Here is a 19,778-nt window from a genome sequence, read left to right as displayed (position 1 = left end):
TGGCAGAACCTTCACAACACTCAAAACTTGACTGTATCACCCAGTCTAAACAGGCAACAGCTAAAATAAGCCATCCTCATGGGATTTAACCCTTCTGAAAAGGGATTGTAAATCCATTTTTCTGTCTCCTGGTGATAGCAAGGTGTTTCTTTGATATGCTCAGTCAAGGATTGTTTATTTAGTTGTGTGTGCTTGTGTGTGCTGTCGCAGTATTCCAGGTTCGGCAGTGTGTGCCTATGACATGGCGGAGGTGGCCAACACGTTCACAGGGCGTTTCAAAGAACAGAAATCACCAGACTCCACCTGGACACCTTTTCCTGAAGAGAAGGTTCCCAAGCCAAGGTACAGCAGCAGTTAATTAACCAGCGAGCACACTTGCATACACACAGGCACGCACAGGATTTAAGGCAGTCTCACACACCAGTCACTGAGTGTTTCTCTTCCTGTGTTTCTCCTCATTCCTGGCTGTCTCACACGTGCACGCACAGACAAGATATGTAACTATGCAGTCAATTCATAACACTTGTTATACCACAATGTGATAATAATCACTTATTCTTAACTCATGTTGCCTCATATTTTAGTGCATCGCTAATTTCGTCAGAAAACGCTCATCATGTGTCAAATTGTGTCACACGCAGCACGCACCTACTCATGTAGAGACCACTTTTCTTACAGTTGCACTCATATCCCATTACCTCACCTTACCGCTGCCACCCACACCTCACACGCAGCTAATTTAGTATCAATAAACGAAGCATGACATCATTTTACAGACGGCTGGCTAATTCCACAAATGTACCAACCTGATCAATCTCCCATCTATTGCAAACTAATTAGTGCGCTAACAGGATGCTCTCCTTTCCTCCAGAAAAGAGAGAGAGAGAGATTTGCGACAAAGATCTGGGCCGTGATAAATGTGTGTGTGTGTGTGTGTGTCCCATATGGCTGAGGACACAGTTCCTCACCATCAGAGAGCCCGTACTGTATTTTGTGCATTAATCTCCATGCATTGTGTGAATGTGTGTATCTGTGTGAGTTCACGCACTTACCTCAATTAGCATGTAATTACTTGTTTATGTTCAACAAGGTCAGACGCTTCAAAGAGCAGGTACAGCCACCACTGTTTTTGTAGTAACTGATGTGATTGATTTAATTTCCATCTCTTGGTTCTTTCAGACCTTTTATCACTGAGCAAACAGACGGAGAGTTGTAACAAAGCCACCTAGGTCTGGCTCCGCAGCAGACTGTTACTCCATGTGTTAGATACTCATACTGAATCATTTACAGATTTTCGTATTTAAGAGATGTCTGCTTTCGTTCTGCTGCCCGTATGCGCCCGGACGTAAATGCAGTAACAGAAATGTTATAATTCTAGCATAAATAATTATTCTCTTCTTTTACAGTGAAGCAGTAATACTTTTGAGAATAGCTTAACATTAGAATCAGCTGACATGTTTTCTATGGTGTTCCCTAAAGTCCTGTAAGTTGATGTTTATATCTGGTGTGTTCAAGTTATTATCTTGCGCACCCGAGATAATTTGCTATAAACGACTTCAGATGCACACGGCCGCCATATAATACAGAAAATTCTGCTAATCATATTCAGCCCACAAGGTAATTTGTTGTAAATTCACATGCGTCTCTAATGGCTTTAGATGCACACAGCTGCCATATAATGGAGATCACTTGTCTAATCAAATTTTTGTTTTGCACCAGAATGCCGTAAAGTGACGTTTTTGCATGTAAACATGGGGATTTCATTATCACGAATGAATTTCTATTTCATACAAATCAGCAAAGGCTTCACTGCATCATTCTGTCAATAACATTCTAATTAAATAAATTAAAAATAACATGTGAATATACACATAGTAAGGTTTGTATATTTTTATGACAGACTATAGGGTTTGGTCTTTTCATGTCACACATTTAGTGGCCAGATGGCTAATATTTCTGGGATCTGTTGTGGATTATATGCTATGGCAGGGTATCAAAGACCAAGCAGTAAAGGGTTTTAAAGGCTCTCAGAGGTGAGATGGCTGCAAAGGGGATATGCTATCAAAAGAAGCTTCTCTTTTACAAGAAGCTCACCAACTCCCCGTAAAAGGATCAGATAGATACAATGCTTCAGTGCTTTAGCCTGAAGCCACAGAAAAGGAGACATCTTGCGCCCTCCTATGTGACCAAAAGCCTCTTGGAATGAGAGTTTAGTCATTTAAAGCAGCGCTTTCATTGATTTTAAGAAAGTTTAACTTTCTTTCCTCCGTTGAAGCTCTTACCATGAAAAATGGCTCATTCCTACTGCGGTCAAAGTGGTGGTTTTTCATTTGTGCTTTTTTTCCATATTCTATTCACTATTTTTTTCCCTCTGCCATTATCTCTTCCTCCACTCCATTTGTAGGCCTGGCAACTGTGCTGGTACTCCACCGATGGAGAGGTATAAGGTATCCAATGAGTTCCCCGATGACACACTCAACTTCATCAAGATGCATCCTCTGATGGACGAGGCCGTACCCTCCATTGCTAACAGGCCCTGGTTTCTCAAGACCATGGTTCGGTAAGTATCGCACACTCCAGCTTCCATCATCATCATCAAGGCTACGAGCCCCTTCAGCCCAGGACAATAATTACATGAAGTGCTGCTGTGAGGATCAGGCTCATTAAAAGAAAGCCTGAAGGTACTCCAGCCACTGACCTATTTTCATTGTAGTAGAGGAAACACCTATCTATACTAGCTTTCTCTCTGAGTGACAGCGTGGTGATGTCATGAAGTTAACGCAAACAGTTTGAATCCTTAGTGATCTTCATGCTGAAACGTGTCATTTACACGAGAACAATGAGTTCAGCTCTTTGTCACTTGTTTAAAATCCTCTCGGGAGATTTCACAGGGGAAAAAAAAACAAAAAAAAAAAAACAGATTTTTTTTTTGTTCAGTGGTGACTTTTCCTTTGAGTTTCTGTAGTTGAGCCCATTTCTCAAAAGTCAGTGCACTGTGGCTGATGCCGTTTGATCATAAAGGTCTGTCTGGCTTTTACTTGCACTACACACAGACATTTCAGCCTCTGGGGGGAACGCGACAGCACACCGCCATCCCATCGGCAGGGCAAAAGTAGCTGACAGAGCATTTAGTAAAAAGTAAAAAATCTAGTTTTTCATTTGGAGTTGGATATGGATTACAGCTGCTCAAGATTTAAAGTTGGGACAGCTTACCAGATCCTTGACAGGCCTCAGTGGTGGTAATATCACTTTAAAGATAGCTACATAAAGAATTCTTCATACGTTTTATATGTTATTTGCATCATATCACATCTTGCTGCTCCTTTGCCGAGGTCTGACCTACATACTGCAGTGGCTTAGTCAGAATATGAACAGCTTTCATCAAGGTTATCCCTACAACTCTGTGTTCATTAGTGTGCTTTATCACAAGAATACATTATGAGTGACACGCTTTTTTTCTTTATCTTTACATAATCAGCAATCAGACGATTTGATTTGATTTGAAATGTCATCACAGCGAGCACAGCGAGTTTGTAGGGAAGTCAGAGGCGGTTCTTGAAAGTATTATGTAGGCCCAAAAAGCAGCATGAAAGCATATGCGGTGGAAGAGGAGTGAGGCTTCTTATGATATCTGTCAGGGTTTCAATGTGGAATACTGTTCTTCAGCTGAAGTCAATTGGAAATGAAATCGGTAATAGGATTTGATCCTTGTTACACCCCAGAGGGGACACCTCAATACATAGAAAGAAGTTCAAATTTGAAAAATCTTTTCCATCTTGAGACCGCTTGAGACTTGCTGTGCAGTGGCACAGACCTCAGCTGTCTGGGCACAATGAATCACCAAGACGGGTGAGACAGTGAAGAATCCCCTTCTTGTGATTTTTATTATCTTGAGTAGGAAAGACAGTGAACGTCTTATTCTTTGAGATTGTATTATTTAACTGGGATCAGCCTCATTGAAATGGTTATTGGAGCATCTGTTATGAGTGAATAGATCAAAATCAAATTAAATCTTCAGACCGGTGGTAATGTTGACTAGATAAAGCTGGAGGCACAGAGCATTTCAAAGGATATACTGTATAAAGAAAACAAAAACAGTGAATGGGATAAGAGGATGTGGCTGTGTTTATTATTATTTGTTTTAATGGACTCATGGTGTAAAACTGTACTCGAGTAGGGTTAAGTTTAGTCTCATTACCCCCAAATAAATATGATCTGATGACAAACTTTTTCACCTAGACAGTATCTAGTAAAGCATTAACAAGGGAAAAACAAACTTCCAAGATTTCTGAATACACTCTCATCTTTAAATCACATATACGTCAATTAAAAATAATTGGTTAAATATTGGTGTTCACATAGGCAGCATGCCTGTGTGATTACTTAAACAGTATCTTAGATAGATATTTGCATCAGTCGGTAAGAGTAAACAGCCTCGGGAGGTATTTCTAAAAACCCCGTTCACCCACAAGGATAACAGGGCGCCGGTCCAGATCTCACTGACTGGCAGGTGTCTAATTTTCCAACCTTAAAGTGTTTGGTATGCTTCTGAGTTTTATGCACATCCAACTGGTGCTAAGCCAAACTGTGCGATCAGCAGCTGTCAATTAGAAATTGAAAGTAGAGCTTGTTATCTGTTGCTTGAGCAACTTCTTTGCAGTGTTTTTACTCGAGGAACCACCTGACAGGCCCTATGGCAATCTGATTGTGAGCTTCTAATCAAATGACAATCAGTTAGTGGGATTAATGCACGCCCCCTGCTGTTCTTTAGTCTATTTTAGACCTCTGACATGCGTGGTGGAAGCTACGTTAATTGATTGGCTGATTAGGTAATTATTATCTGGAAAATGACATCCCCCTATTTTTTTTTATTTTGCTCTTTGGCTAACTTTTTCCAGTGGCCCAGATGTGGAAGAAAAAGTTGAAAACAGTTGCATTAGGTCCCTGCTGTTGGTGTTGCTTTTCTAGTGAGCAAAGATTTTCCTCTGCTTGCAGGCTAACCTACTAATTAATTGACTGATTGTTTTTTTTTTACCTGCTGCTCCTTTTTCAGGTATCGTCTGACGCGCATTGTGGTGGACAATGAGGCAGGGCCGTATAAAAACCAAACAGTAGTATTTCTGGGGTCTGAGAAAGGCATCATCCTCAAATTCTTGGCCAAGATGAACAACGGCTTCCTCAACGAGAGCCTGTTTCTTGAGGAGCTCAGTGTCTACAACCCTGACAAGTATGTAAAACCGAGCATACGTGTATATGCAATGGACAGAAATAGAGAAACACATGGATACAGTTGCTATAAACACAGAAAGTACAGTTATTGCATGCGTGTGTGCTCTGTAGAGAGCGAATGTGTTTAATTTTGCTTGTTTCCACCATCTATCGGCTCAGCCAACCCACCAACCCACCAGCTCCATCACTACCAGTCCGTTCCCCTGACCCAAGCTATGTTGCGAAGCCAGCCAACCAGATGGCTACTCTATCATTTAAAAGAGTTTTATCAGGTTACATTCTGCCCAGCCACAGCTACTAAATTAAAGACATAGACCCTAAGGCTCTGGATAACGTAGCACTGTGGTTCGCAACCACAGCAGAGCCAAAACCTTGGCTGATTAAAGAAAGCACACGCATAGAAACTCACACTGAGGTCTGTGTGTGTCTCAGAGCCAGCCTGGGATCTCTCGCTAATACATTACACATCTGTTGGTGCATGTATGGATGTACGTCTGTTTGTGTGCGTGTGAGTGTGTTCATGAACTTGGTACAGAGGGTCGAGCTGGGTATTGTTGTACATCTGAAGTATAAGTTAATAGGGAAAAATCAGCCACAGTTTCACTCTGCCAAAACAAATATTTGGTTGAGAGGTAATGGATGGAAGCACAAACACAGGAGGGAGAGAGAAGAGTGGTAAAGACCAGAGGGAAGAGATGGGAAGACTGGAGGCTTGTGTTAGGCAGCAGAGAAGAATACGGGAAGGAGACGGAAGACTTGATGGGAGGGCTTTCAAGGCTCCTACTGTTGATTATCCAACATGCTGCGACCATGTGATGGGCCATATGTCCGGTATGCAGGGCAGGCCCTCGCTTCTACTTCTTCACTTCTACTTGCTGTGTCTCCTTTTGCCTTCTCCCGGTATCGCCTCTCTTTGTTTCCCTTCTCTCCTGTTCTGTGTCTCTCTGGCTGGGACCGAGCATTCGTGGGCTGATGGCCATCTGGCTTTAGCCGCATACGGCGTGTGACTTTGCCTGCCTGCTTCCCTGTCTGGCCGGCCGGATCAGTGTAGGCCTGATTGCTGTGCATTACCCGGTGTAGATGGACTGTAAGCCCCAATTTAGAGCGTTAATACAGGACCAAAGCTCTGCGAAGGAAAGATTAAATCCCAGGAGTTGGATGGTAGAATAGACAGAGGAACAGAGGGAGCGAGAGAGAAGGGATAGAGTGATGCTTGACACGCCCCAGAGGGATTACAGTGCACTCCTATGGGGCTGTTGAGACAAAGAAGACTAGCTGAGATAGAGGAATGTTGGAGCTGGGGGGGCTTTGAGTTAGTGTTAGAGGATTCTCCAGTTAAGTGCGTGTTATTGCTGACTGCTCACAGTGCCCATCTGTCTGTTTATCTGTTGTATCTGTATCACCCTTTTCTTTATCTCTCTTTATCTCCCGCTCTTTTTGTGACCTCATGCTCCCAAGTCCAGCATTATCTCTGTCCTCCCTGACCTCACAGTTTGTCTCTCTGCCACATCCTAATCTTCCCCTTTCTTTCATTAAATGAGCTAAACCTCATTTTATGATGCCCAACTTTTCTCTAGACTCTGTCTTTAAACTACCATATAGTTAAGGGCGATATACTCTAGATCAGCTTTGCTAATGTTCCTCATTTATCTTATGCTGGCCCTTTCGTTCATTCCATGAAATGAAACAAGGAGTTTTAGCTGCTCCGAGTCTGCTCCTTAAACCAACTTTTTCTGCTTGCCTAACCCTTGCAAACAGGAGAGTTAAAGAGCAGGTAATTTCTTGCGAGCACAGTCAGAACTGTGCTTGATAAGACCTGATTATAGATGTCCACTCTCTTTGGCACCAGGTGGATCGAAGACCCGATGAAACTGTGAAATTTATTTGAAATTTTGCCTTTATTTTAATGAGCATTCACCATTTTAACAGCATCTACTGAAAAGCACAATAAATCAGCCGAAAAAGAAAATACACAGTAATCAGTTTTTGTCTTCTTTTCCTCCTCTAGGTGCAGCATAGATGGAATAGAAGATAAGCGCATCATAGGTATACAGATAGACAGCAAGAGTCACGCTCTGTGGGTCGCCTTCACCTCCTGTGTGGTTAAAGTGCCACTTTCTCGGTGTGAAAGGCACGGGCGGTGCAAGAAGTAAGTTTGCTACTCTATTAAATCATCATTCCTACTCAAGTGGTTGAGCAATGTTCATTCCTTCTGAAAGAAGAAAACAATATGTGCAGAATGGGCCTAATGGTGTGTGCAATTCTTCTCCAGGTCCTGTATAGCCTCCAGAGACCCATATTGTGGTTGGGTCCCAGAAGGAGCCTGCAGACAGGTGGTTGGCAACACCAAGTAAGTAATAAAGACAATCGAAGTCAAAGGAGCTGCATGCTTTGGGTATTTGGCTCCATGAAAATGTATTAAATTGCATTTAATAACTTAGTTGTATACGTTAGTAAGCTGGTTAAGATGCTCTGTGGAAATTTAGCACTTTTTTGTTAGCTTACTGCTGCTCTTCCTTTTCCTCCAACTGGAGTTGAGGCTCATGGGTATTGTAGTATTTAGATGCACGTACTATGCCCACAACATCATCTCATAATACATTTATCTCTAACAGTGTATTTTTTCATTTAAACTGTTACTGTGGACTGCTTTGGAATTGGCTGAATCGAACTAGTAAAACAGCATTTCGCCTTTTTGTCATACCTGGTGCCAGTCCCTCTCCCTGCTTGTCATATCTGTGATCTTTCTAATTTTATGGTTTGTAACTGCAATTTCCTTCAGCTGAAGGGGCTATTGGAAGGATGAATGGAAGGAAAGTGTTGTTTGCAGCGGGCTCGGGGTTTGGTACGCAGCGCTCGGGAAAGCTGGATGGTCGCAGTAACTATAATTTGTGGCTGTAGTCATGACACAGAACCACTTTATGCTTTCTGAACAAACAGCATATGGAGTTTTGTGGTGGGAAAAAACATTTTGCAGATGAAGTCATAACAAAAGGCGCGGTGCTCCACTGGCTATTTGACGATGAATGAATTTGATCCCCCTGCTGCAAAATGATTGGTCTGGCATGCCAATACACCGAAGGCACACGTTCCCGCTTGCACACACAAAACTTAGGGGAAAAAAACCCACACACTCACACACGCAAGCACACTGCCCATCCTATTATTACTCTGCAAAGCCAAAGCAGTGGACTGTTCTGATTGAGTTTCCACAGCAGGAGGAGCAGGAGCTGACACACAGGCATTCGGAGGGCAGATGACCTCGCTCCTTTACTGTACAATATTTTTAAGTGAGAGAGGGACGGGATTAGATCTGATAGAAACTGCAGGTCTGTGGTGAGCCATTCAAAACATTTGCCAGGCTGGACAGAAGGGTGGATAAAATAAGGGAGGGGAGAGTCAGTGACATTTTGTTGTTTGCTTACACAAATGGATCCCTGCAGAGAAGACAATTTCATTCTGCTTTTCTCACTTTCCGTTCTCCTCATTAAAATTAAAAAACAAAACCCTGCTTCCTTGACTGTCTACCTAATCAGCTACGCGTTACTTTCGTATATCCATCCACGTCTGTGTTTCTATTTTTACCCATCTTTCTTTTTCTATCTTTCCTCTGACATATTCTTTCTCTCTTGTAACCCTCCCCTCCTTTCTTCTTCCATCTGGCCCTGATGCTAGTGTGCCAGCTTTCCCATGTGAAGTTATGCCTCTTATACCCGCTGCCTATAAACAGCTTGCACTCTGGTTTCCTGCAATATGGCCCCTAGTTGCCCAGTGTTCATACATTTAATTGCATATGATCCTGGATGGTACTAATTTTGTAAACAAAAAACCCAGTTATGTTGTTATGAGCATCAGCAGTGTTTTTCCACCATTGTCTAAAACACTGCAGTGAGTTTTCTCTGGATTAAACTGAGTGAATGTGCTCTTGTGAGCCCCCTGATCCTTTGTAAATCAAAGCCATGAATCAGAATGAATGGGTGACTTTGAGGGAACATTATGCTTACTCTCTTTACACTGTACACCCAGTATATGAAATCCCTGGCCGCCCATTCACTTCTGATATGAATAATTAATGCTATTATGCCTGACCTGCATTTTCGGCAAGCAGTTCTCTGTGCAACCACATATCTCACATAATAATCACGCCCGATGCGAGGTAATATAAAACGGAGGGCTTGGCTGCCTCCAGTTATGTACAATGTTGCTTGAATCTGATTTAAATATGCATTATGTAGTTTCGGTGGGATCTTAACCCCAAGCTGAACCATCTGTAATGTCACACTTGAACAGACTGCACTTCTGTTGCTATAATGCAGCCGCCATGGGACGTGAACCCGTTAACTAAAGGTTCGCACTTTGGTTCATTCACTTTTATATGTGCCAAGAAAGGCCCAGACACTGCATCTGTATTGCATGTCTGCTCATTACTAATTTGCCCTCCTTGGTGCTATTATAAGTCTGAATTGGAAACCATGACGCACCTGTGTTTTGCAGGCCAAATAATATTTTGTGATAGGGTGGGACAAGGTAATGATGTTGTTGAGGAAAATCCAGCAGATTCCTAGAGTGCCTGGTCTGTATTTGTGCTTAGACAGGTTCAAATGTGCAACTCTGCATCCGCTTTGTGATTATGACTGTGGATGATAAGCAAATCTGATAAGCTGATTAACTGTACCCCCAGATATGAAGAGAGGATACTGCTATTGTGTAGTGGTTGTTGTTGTTGTTGTGCTTGAAACTGAAGGGGAAATTAGCAATCAAAACTGTAAAATTAACCCTCTCCTTTCAAATTAAGGGTCTGTTAAACCGGGGCAAAAAAAAAAGAGTAGTAGATTAATTTGTGACTATATTTCAAAACATATGATCTGAGTATCAAATAACAGGGCTCCAACTGTCTGTTCTTCCTAAATGTGCTGCTTTTTTCACATATTTTCAACCCTGATCAGGCCACAAAGGTTGGCTGATGCTGTTTTAGAAAATAATTCTTTATTCTGTAATTGCGACCAGTGGAGGGTGAAGAAGGTGGGAGGCGGGTGGACAAGCAGGAGGAGGTGGAGCAGCAGCAGAGGATAGGGTAGGCTAAGGAGGACTGTGAAGAGCTGTCATGCGTGATCGTGATCCTGCTCGACGGTTGGTCCGCTCTGTTTCACAGATCTTCTTACTGCCTGCTCGGTGGTCTTTCGGGGAGAAAACAGGTCTTGGTGCCGATTGCATCAGAAAATCACATCTCTAAACTCTCCCCCTCTGTGTCATATGATGGCCCTCAAGCACGGTTACCCCTCACTGCTCTGGTCTTGGCCCATGTGATTGTAACTACACACTCATCTCCTCTAAAGCGAGTTGAGTCACACACTGCATTCTGTAATAGAAGACAAGACTGTGCAAAGTGAAGTTCTGGTGAAAGCAGTAAATTGGGAAATACACCCTTTTGCTTTCTTTCTAAGAGTACGGTGAGATTAAAACTTCTGTCGCAGCTATATGATGATTATGAAGCTAGAGCAAACTTATCTTAACCGGAAGTGCTGTTTCCAAAATAGCATGCTTTCACGTTAATAATAAAGCTCACTAAATTTATATCAAGTCTTTCATCAAACAACATATGCTGGTAATGACTGAGCAATAGGCTATTTCTCCATGTTTTTCCACATATGTTATTGCACTAAGTTGGGTTAGCTAGCTTCACATTCACCTTCTAGATGAAGAAATCAGTCCCATCTAGCTCCCAGCAAGGAAGCAATTAGGGATACAAATTGTTGAACACTTTTTTTAAGCTTTAGAGCATGAGATAATAGTTTTCATTGCAATTGCATAAAAGAAAATCTGTTTTTATCAACACTACTGGTAATACGTCTTGTGCCAGCTATGGATTTACTAACCTGCTTGCATTCTTCAGAGCCACTGATTTTAGGTCTCCGGGGCACCTGCTAGGTGTTCTTTGATTCTGATCCAGCAAAGGGCTTTCTGCAGCTCACACTGCGTGTTAGCATAGAATATGCTGCGATTGGTGGTGTTTTTTGTAGTTGCTTCCCTATAGCTTTGTTACTTTGTTAGGTGTGGCGAGCCTGCATGGCCTGGCCTGTTTTCCACTGCTGACCATGATGTCTCTGTTCCCTGCAGATCAGCCTTTGAGCAGGACGTGGAGCATGGCAACACAGATGGCCTGGGAGACTGCCAAAGTAAGCAGGCCCTCTTCACTCTTATCTTTCCTCCTTCACTCTGTACCCCCACCAGCACCACCAACACAACCACCCCCACCACCATTCCTCTCTTCTTTGTTAACTCCATCTCCCTCTTCACTCAGCTCTCCGTGTGCTTCTTTGCTGCCGTTACCTTTTTCCCATCCGCCTGTTCCACCCTCACAATCCTCTCTTTCACCCACTTCCATCCATCTGTCCTTTCGGCCCACAGCCTCCTCTGTTGTTTTCCTGCTGCTTTTTGGTCCCCCCGGTCAATAGAGTGCTGTGTCCTATTGCCGAAAGACTGAGGTTCCTTCTTGCAAATCACTTCAAAAACACAACACAAACATTCAGAGAAACACGGGGAAGGGATTTCGCTTGTGAGCAGTCACAGGGTTCATTTTGAAACACAAAACAAGAAGGGGCTCTCAACCGAGTCAGGCCAAAAAGTCTCGAAAAGGCCTCTTTTACTCTACAACAGTGAATGGCGCATATACAGAGACAGTATTTCTTATCTTTTCATGTCCAAAATAACAGCTTGGGTTTCTCCAACGGAAAACCTTGTTGATATTCTAGTGAGCAGCTCAGTTTGCGAAAGAAACTTCAAAACAATTTGATATTAAATCATTAATTTTGGTCCATCTCATCTCAATTTCAACTGTTTACTGAGAGTAAATAAAGGCTATGCATTTTCCCTCTGGTTTCATTAGTATGTTTAGTCAAGGGAACCCATAGTGTTGGACCTTCATTAGCTTTAGAAGCTATATAGATCACCACTGATTAGGGCTGGGAGAATATCGAGCAGCCAGTCGATTTTAAATTACTTTAAAAGTCATGGCTTTTGATCATGTTAAAGCATAAGCTCCCTTTACTGCAAGCAATAACAGGTTTCTCCCTCGTTTCTTTTCTTTTTCTTCTAGATACATTTGTGGCCCTGAATGGTAAGTACCCCACATGTCCTGCACAGGCAATCCAATAAAAGACAGGAGCTGCATTTCATCTCCTTTTAGTCTTTAACTTCAGCCACACCTTTTCGTCTAGTCAGTCAATCATCCCCTCTCAAGGAAATGAAAACTCCTCCCACACGTATAAAGAAGGGTTATTAATGACTGAAGGTTTTAACTGAATTGATTTCACTCCTTCTTTTTGATAGACGTCCCTTCCAGTTACGAAGGTAATGAAACATTAAAGTACACTCGGTCACTTTCATTGCTCATATTATTTCTCCCCGTGCTCCTCGCAGTGTTTAGAATAAAGGTCGTAGTGATAGAAATCAGAATTAAAGGTCTTTAATGCTGATTGTGATTCTATTAGTTCTCTTTTCCCCCTCCTTGTTCCCAGTGCCCAATCACCTTATCCCCATGTGCAACAGCATCGATTATCCCTGACCTTTGCTTTGCTAATTGGATAGATCTAGTTGTTAGTGGTTAAAGGCCTTGGTGGTAAAGAAATACTTCAGCATGCGCATTAAACGGGATATGTGCTGACAGAGAGAGAGAGCGAGAAATAAAACCGGCCTGTTTCGAGTCTGGAAATATGTTCCCGCTAACTGCACAGACTCTTTGCACAGTTTGAGATGCTTAATTCAAAAGGGCTAATGTAAACATGCACAGACATACATGCACACTGTTCTACGGCTGGCTTCCTTTCCTAGCAGATATGTTTACTCTCTTAATCCCACAACACAATATTACGATTACACTTCACTGCCGCCGATTGATACCATTTTCCTCACTGAAGTCTCTTTAAGGGATGATAAACAGATGTGATTAGCCTGCAGTAAAGTCCCTTTTATCCATATCACCCACACCTACGCGCACATCCACCTTATTTTTATCTAATCGGAGGAGGCATTAGTTTTGTTTTTAGTGAATCTCTTTCTCTCTCACACACATACCTCGCAGCTGCCAGATCAAAACAGCCAGATCCATACAGAATGACAAGAATAGATATTTTGAAGCCGTACCAGAAAGCCCAGCACTTTCTCTCGCTAACCCTCCTGTGGCTGTACCCCCACTGTGAATCTCCCTCCTTTTGGAAATCCAGGGTCATGGAAAAAGCATCTGTGTTGTTGTACACCCCTGTAGCGCTAAATATGCTCCCACAGGCTGGGCTGTGTGTTTTCAGGCACACACTTAAACACACCTAGTTTACAACACCCTCCCCCCAAACAAAGTCTCAGCCCTTGCATCTATCTGACAGTGGTTGATATGGATTTGAAGATAAATAAATGCCCTTTCTCTATTCTCCTCTCTCCTACTCCAGACTAGACTTCCTTGCCTCTCTTTTAATCTGTAGAGAGAGAGAGATGTGCATCCGTCGGCAGTTTAGGCCCCCTGTTTTTTTCTCCCCTGATCCGTGGAGGAGCTCTGAGGCTCCGAGCTCTCTCTATGTGTGTCATCTGCCTAAATTGCACTTCCCCTGGCGGTGGGGGAATGAATTATAAAATAGGCCTGTCACACTAATCTCTCAGCCTTGGGCCAATAGTTAAATAAATCATTTTAATGATTGCCACGCCACACAGAAGAGGAGGAGGCTCTGGGTGGTGTTGTGTAGGTGGCTGTTGTGCGTACTCTACCAGCAGCATCAACCTTAGCCTTTTGAAATGCCTCCCCACCTTCAAACACACGCCTAAACACATATTGAAAAGGAGCACACATGCGCATGCACACACACACGCACATTGCTGTCACCTCCTTCACGCAGATAGCGTGTCAAAATGGTAACTGGGGGCTGAGCTCCACAAGAGGCTGTTGATAAAAGTGTTGTCACTCTGCATCTAGGGAAGATCAAAAAACAAAAAAACACGCGGCTCATTACATTAAACACAATGTATAGCTTCTTCAGAATTGTGCAGGGTGGCTTAACTGTAAGCATGTGGGATGGTAATGTGATTAGCATGGTTCAAAAATAAACTCTCCAGCAAAGCTTATGTACAGATTTTGCCTATGAAACAAAATGAGAAAACTTAAGACTGACAGAGACAGGCAAGCACAGACGGTATGAGCTATATGCAAAGCTGGACACAGAGGAGGGGGGTATGATCCATCCTCCACAAATGAAAGAGTACTGTGTTGCAGTAGCACTGCATTTATTTCCTCTGAGATACAGCTGGTGTATTTTGTTCAGTGTTAATGGGAACATTTACATGGAGCCTGATATTCTGCTTATAATCAGTTTAAAAGCCCAAATAGAATAAAAGTGCTCCACAAAAATCACCTCAGTTAAAATAAACGGTGGGATTCAATGAGTTTCCGAGGGGTGTAAGAAGCATCTGATCAGTAGGAAAACTGTACCAGGTAAAGTTTATCAGATACTTTCAGGCTGCATTTTATTCTGAGCGTGCCCTCTGTGTTGACTCAGATGCACGGGGACGTACGCAACATTGGTTTCCAAAGATGGCAGCTTTCCAAGCCAAACTTCTCCTCTGCAGATGGTTTGGTTTTAATACAAACTCAAGGATAATTAAAGAATTAAGAGCAATGCAAAAGCAGCAGCTTCTCCACTGCGCAGAGGATAGACATGTGTTTGTTTCAGAAACTGATAAGACACCTGCCAAAGAGTTTGACATTTTTATGCATGCCACACTTTTTCAGTTTAGTGTATTGAAGTATGTAAACACTATGTCACAATGATATTATATTCCATCTAAGCAGTGAAGACAAGATGAAAATAATATGCATTCTGTATTGTGCAATTACTTAACATATTGTCTGAAAAACCCTAATTATTAAATTGCATGTTTTTCTTTTGCACACTATTACATTCAGTAACTGAAAGCAGTGAATCTTAACGGTCTGGAACTAGGGCTGCAAAATATTTAGGATTTTGGCTTGAAAATGATTTAAAAAATGGTTGCAGAATGAATATTAATTTTCTTTTGGCTGCTGTTTAATACAGACTGCAATTTTGAGTTGGAGAAGCCATCGGTGCACATCGAAATGAATTAAACATTGCTGCAGAAATGATTGGAAAGCCAGATTTAAAGTTAGCTTGAGAAAAGGAGCAGGATGAACATGAGCAGAGTTAGAACCACTTTAGCTGGAGAAAAGTTACAGGCAGACTTCTTGACAGGAGCGATGGAAAAGAAATTTTGTCTCTTGTCCTTCATATCAAAGGCAGGCACCCTACGGTGATTGTAGAGAAATACAATTGTACTCTTTTCAACTGTGACGGGCCCAGCAGTGTCAGTCAGAACAGGAGGGGGGAAGAATGATAAAGATATAGAGACTCTGAGAATGACAGACAAAAAGAAACACACACACATTCACTAATGAGTTGCCTAGGGTCACACTTTGTTTCCTTACACAGCCCAGCAAGTGTGTGTTAGTGTGTGTGTGTGTGTGTAAGCACCCCTGCTGTGCTTTCATGCACTGAATCTGGTCCCTGACTGCCACAAGAGTCAGTTAACCTGTGTTGTGTCCGGCAGGCCACCATCACCACCGTCACCACCACACCCTCTCCCTTCCCACCTCGGCCCTGCCTGAGGCCGCGGATGGCCCCCTGGGCCGGGGCCGCATGGTGGAGCGGAAGGACCCCCCCATGAGTTCAGACAAAGGGGAGGACCCCTACATGGCCGTACCCTCTCAGACTCAGCCAGAAGCCAATGGTAAGCCTTGGAACGTCACAATAGCAGTCAGTTTGGTCCATTGTCACCTGTGGCAAGGGAGGGGGAGGGATAAAGGGGAAGGGAAGGGTTTGCGTAATTGAGATTTACGGCCGCCTAGCTGCTTCCAGCTGACGAAGTGTAGAGATGGCGGATCGCTTTCTCTCTAGGGGACAAATCGCTTCACACTGTGCACATAAACCCCCCACTGAAACATATGCGCACACATTTACATTTGTAGGTACATGCACATAGACATTCGGTGGTCATAAGGTAGCATGTAGGCTATGTACACACCAACCTTCATGCACACACCACTCTGTAGGATGGATTTATTGTCCGTGGATTGTAATGCCCCACAGGAGATGTAATATCCAGACCATTACACTCTGAAAAGGAAGATGGCGATGTATTTATTTCCTCGGGAAGATGGCCCAGTCCCCAGCTCTGTCATGCTTTGCGACACGGTGACATGACATTGAACGCCCTTTTCTCCTGTGTTAACAACCTGCCTAATGCTATACCGCCTCAAGGACGGCTCACTGGATAAATGAGTCAGAGTGAAAAGGGAGGAAGGGGAGGAGACGAGAGGGACAACCCACATCGTAGAGGGAAAGAAAAAAAGGTCACTGCGGTGCTGCCAATCCAGCCTGCTCTTTACTGTCACAGACAAAGCTTAGAAGCCATTACAGCAACATGCAACATGTTTCTGCTAGTTTGTGCAGTCCATGCTAACATAGGCATTACCCCGAAACATTAATTGAATTGAAATTAATATTTTCATTCTGACTGTGGCCTGAAAGATGCAGTAGCATACTCTCTACAAACATACTAAATGTAAAGAAAGACAGAAAAATCAGCTAACGAGCTGAGTCTAAAATGTCTCCTTACTGAAGTCAGTGTTTAAAAAAAAAAGCATGCATGCCTCTTTCAGTTACCCAGGGCATAAATGCAGTTTCAACCTAAGAAAGAACATACAGAATACTTTCTCATTCACAGGCTTGGAAAAGACTTTGGAGATGCTGAAGTGTTGACAAGTGAGATTGACGGGTTGATTTTACCTGCGCTGAATAAATACATTTCAAAAGAGTTTAAAAATACATGACGGTATGACTCAAATGCAGTGTCTTCACAAGGGAACCGTAAACTGGGGCTAGCTAAAGTCACTAGTGCACATTTTAAATGTCTCCTGTCTATGGGATAAAGTGATGAGGCACAGCAGTGATTGAAGCACGTCAGCTGGAAGCAGTTAAGCACCACTTGGTAGATCCAAGCACAATGGTGGCAGAGACTTCAGACAGCATGCCTACAACCAGCATCACAACATGCTGTCGCTCCCCTTGTTGCCTTTGCCTGAGCAGGTGTAACCCGACGAGGAATGGCAAGAAATGCTGAGAATCAAACGTAACGAGAGCCAAAGCTGTCTTACGGTAATAGCTTTTTCCAAGAATAACATTCTGATTTCGTGAGATTTGTGGGTAACTCCGTGCTCAGGTAACTGCAAGACGACTTCATATTTCAATACAATGCTTCCTGCTGTTGTTGTTTTTTTTCTTTCTGTATGGTCATTATTATTCTTATTATTATCATTTTATGAGACACTTTTGCAGCTTGTGTCACTATTTATCTGTTCAATTTTAGCTATAGTCTTTTCTTTTTCCTTCGTTATGAAAGTCGGCTCTGATGATATTTTTTTTTCTTATTTTGCTGATTTGCGTGGTTTCTTGTGAGCAGTTCTTGATATTTTGCATGGCACTCACACTACGTCTTTTTTTGCTATTTATATATTTGCCTTTCTTCCTGTGTTGATTGCTTTGATGGTATTAAGCACAGTTTTGCCTCCATACAGCTTAATGCTTTCAGCATGGCAAATTGAGCACCACAATCAAGAGTACTCATTTCCCGCTCCACCCATCCTTCCTCCTGTTCCTTCCTGTCTCCCTCAGTATGATTGGCTTCAGGTGTCAACTGTACTGTGAAAACTTAGCAAACTGCATGTATGAGAGTGAAAACCCAAACATGAATAAGCTATATTAGAAAAAGAAAGCAAAGAAGTCATTTTATCTGCATTTTAATTGCAAAGCAACATATCCATGCAGCCTATTTTGCAGAAGAAATCAGGGATAAACATTTAACCGATCAATCTCACGTTTATGCTTGAGTGAAAATGTATTAGCTCATATCCAAAGTCTTTTGCGAGCTTATTTGTGATTTTAAACAAATTACAATTACATCCCTAACTTTTTCATTTGCAGTTGAGACATTGTGGAATCTTATCTGCTAATGAATATTACAGTGCTGCCAATATGTATTAGTCCAGCACCACCAGAGTAATTAGAAATGCTGCAAAGTGATGAGTATTTGCACGCGAATGATATTCAGCACCCAACAGCATCACTATCTGCCATTCCAGTGGGGCCATCACAGTAGTCAGGTGGCTGCTTGTGTTTCACAGTACATTTGAGCTCAGGGTCTGTCTGTGTGTCTGGGCATCATCTGCCTCTGTTATATTTTCTTCTACTTCTGTCATTCCACCATACACTCGTCGTCTGTCCTCCCATCGCTCATCCAAACCCCAAAACCACCACCAGCTCTGCCTTTTCCACCATCTGCTGCCATTGTGATCAGTCTCCCTTCCACAGGACCTCTCATCTGACTGGGATGGCATGTTCCAAGGCTATACCGTACCTTAGCGCAAATTAATTCCTGAACCAATTTATGGAGAAACCTTCCTCAAATGTCCCTCCCCCTCTCTTCCTCCACCATCTCTGTATCTCTTCCTCTTCAGTTTCTCCCCTTGCAGTCTGCCTCTTCTCCAACTGTAGTCATATCTCTTCCCCTGTCTGCAGGAATGAATCCCTGCTCTGCTCCCCACTTTGCTCTCTCTCCCTTTTTTTTCTACCTGTCTCCCTTTCTCTGGCAGGCTCAGATCTACCCACCTCATTCCCTACTTACATCCACCCCTCCCCCTTTAAACCCGACCTGTAGCCACCGCTGTGTTGCTCCAATTTATGGGTTCATTACAGCAGCTATCCAAGGGAAAAGGAAAGTGGAGAGGTGGAAGGAAAGGGGGATGGAGCGAGACAAGAGGGGAAAGAGACTTGGGAAATGAAGGGACTGAGGTACACATGATAAAGATTTATTAGACAGAACAGGGCAATAATGTAACATTGAACAAAGCGGTAAACAGACAGCAGGTGAATGAACTAGCTGAAAGATCTGAACAGAAAAGATGCAGGACAGGTGAATCAGAGAGGAAATAATATATTGTAGTTAAACAAAGTGAACAATATTGTTTCTCTATCCCTTTCAGTCTATATTTTATGCTTAGTTAGCTAACGCTAAAAGAGCTGAATGTGAAAAACACAATCAAACTAAACATCTGGTGAAACTGAAACAAATTGCTCAAAAATACAGGATGTTGTCTGCAGTAATGAAGCATTTTCTGTGACTCAGGTTCTGAACAGTACGTGCTGATGCTTTTGAGAAGCAAAACGTGAACCGCAAGCAATTATTACTTTTTACAGTTTAATATCACTTTTGCTAAATATTTAATTTTCAGTCATTAGTTTGCATATTTTTATGGTTAATTCAGTTAGGTTGCATTTAGACTTGAACACTGGTTTCATGTTAAAGTCTAGCTTGGCCACAACAAGAGTCTGGTAGTGATTAATCATGTTGAAGGTCTTTGTTAAAATAATAATTACATTAGCATTCCTGTAAACATGGGTATGGGAATCTTGTCATACTTCAAGACAGAAAACTGA

General features: G+C 42.5%; 1 protein-coding gene across 5 annotated transcripts in view; it reads left to right on the top strand.

The window, feature by feature from the left end:
- sema6a (sema domain, transmembrane domain (TM), and cytoplasmic domain, (semaphorin) 6A) overlaps positions 1 to 19,778 on the top strand; it is a 102,944-nt gene that overhangs the window by 71,289 nt on the left and 11,877 nt on the right. For 3 of the 5 annotated variants that reach the window (XM_085179055.1, XM_085179054.1, XM_085179053.1), the window contains 9 exons: positions 211 to 342; positions 2,405 to 2,560; positions 5,054 to 5,227; positions 7,238 to 7,378; positions 7,502 to 7,579; positions 11,347 to 11,405; positions 12,326 to 12,346; positions 12,559 to 12,579; positions 15,835 to 16,014. In XM_085179055.1, the coding sequence (XP_085035181.1) occupies positions 211 to 342; positions 2,405 to 2,560; positions 5,054 to 5,227; positions 7,238 to 7,378; positions 7,502 to 7,579; positions 11,347 to 11,405; positions 12,326 to 12,346; positions 12,559 to 12,579; positions 15,835 to 16,014 (962 nt within the window). The remainder of the gene's footprint in view (positions 1 to 210; positions 343 to 2,404; positions 2,561 to 5,053; positions 5,228 to 7,237; positions 7,379 to 7,501; positions 7,580 to 11,346; positions 11,406 to 12,325; positions 12,347 to 12,558; positions 12,580 to 15,834; positions 16,015 to 19,778) is intronic. The other 2 variants (XM_085179056.1, XM_085179057.1) reach the window with 2 other exon arrangements.

Source organism: Neolamprologus multifasciatus, chromosome 12 (assembly GCF_963576455.1).
Source record: "Neolamprologus multifasciatus chromosome 12, fNeoMul1.2, whole genome shotgun sequence".
NCBI classification, from domain to species: domain Eukaryota; kingdom Metazoa; phylum Chordata; class Actinopteri; order Cichliformes; family Cichlidae; genus Neolamprologus; species Neolamprologus multifasciatus.
This window is presented reverse-complemented; position numbering and strand designations above follow the sequence as displayed.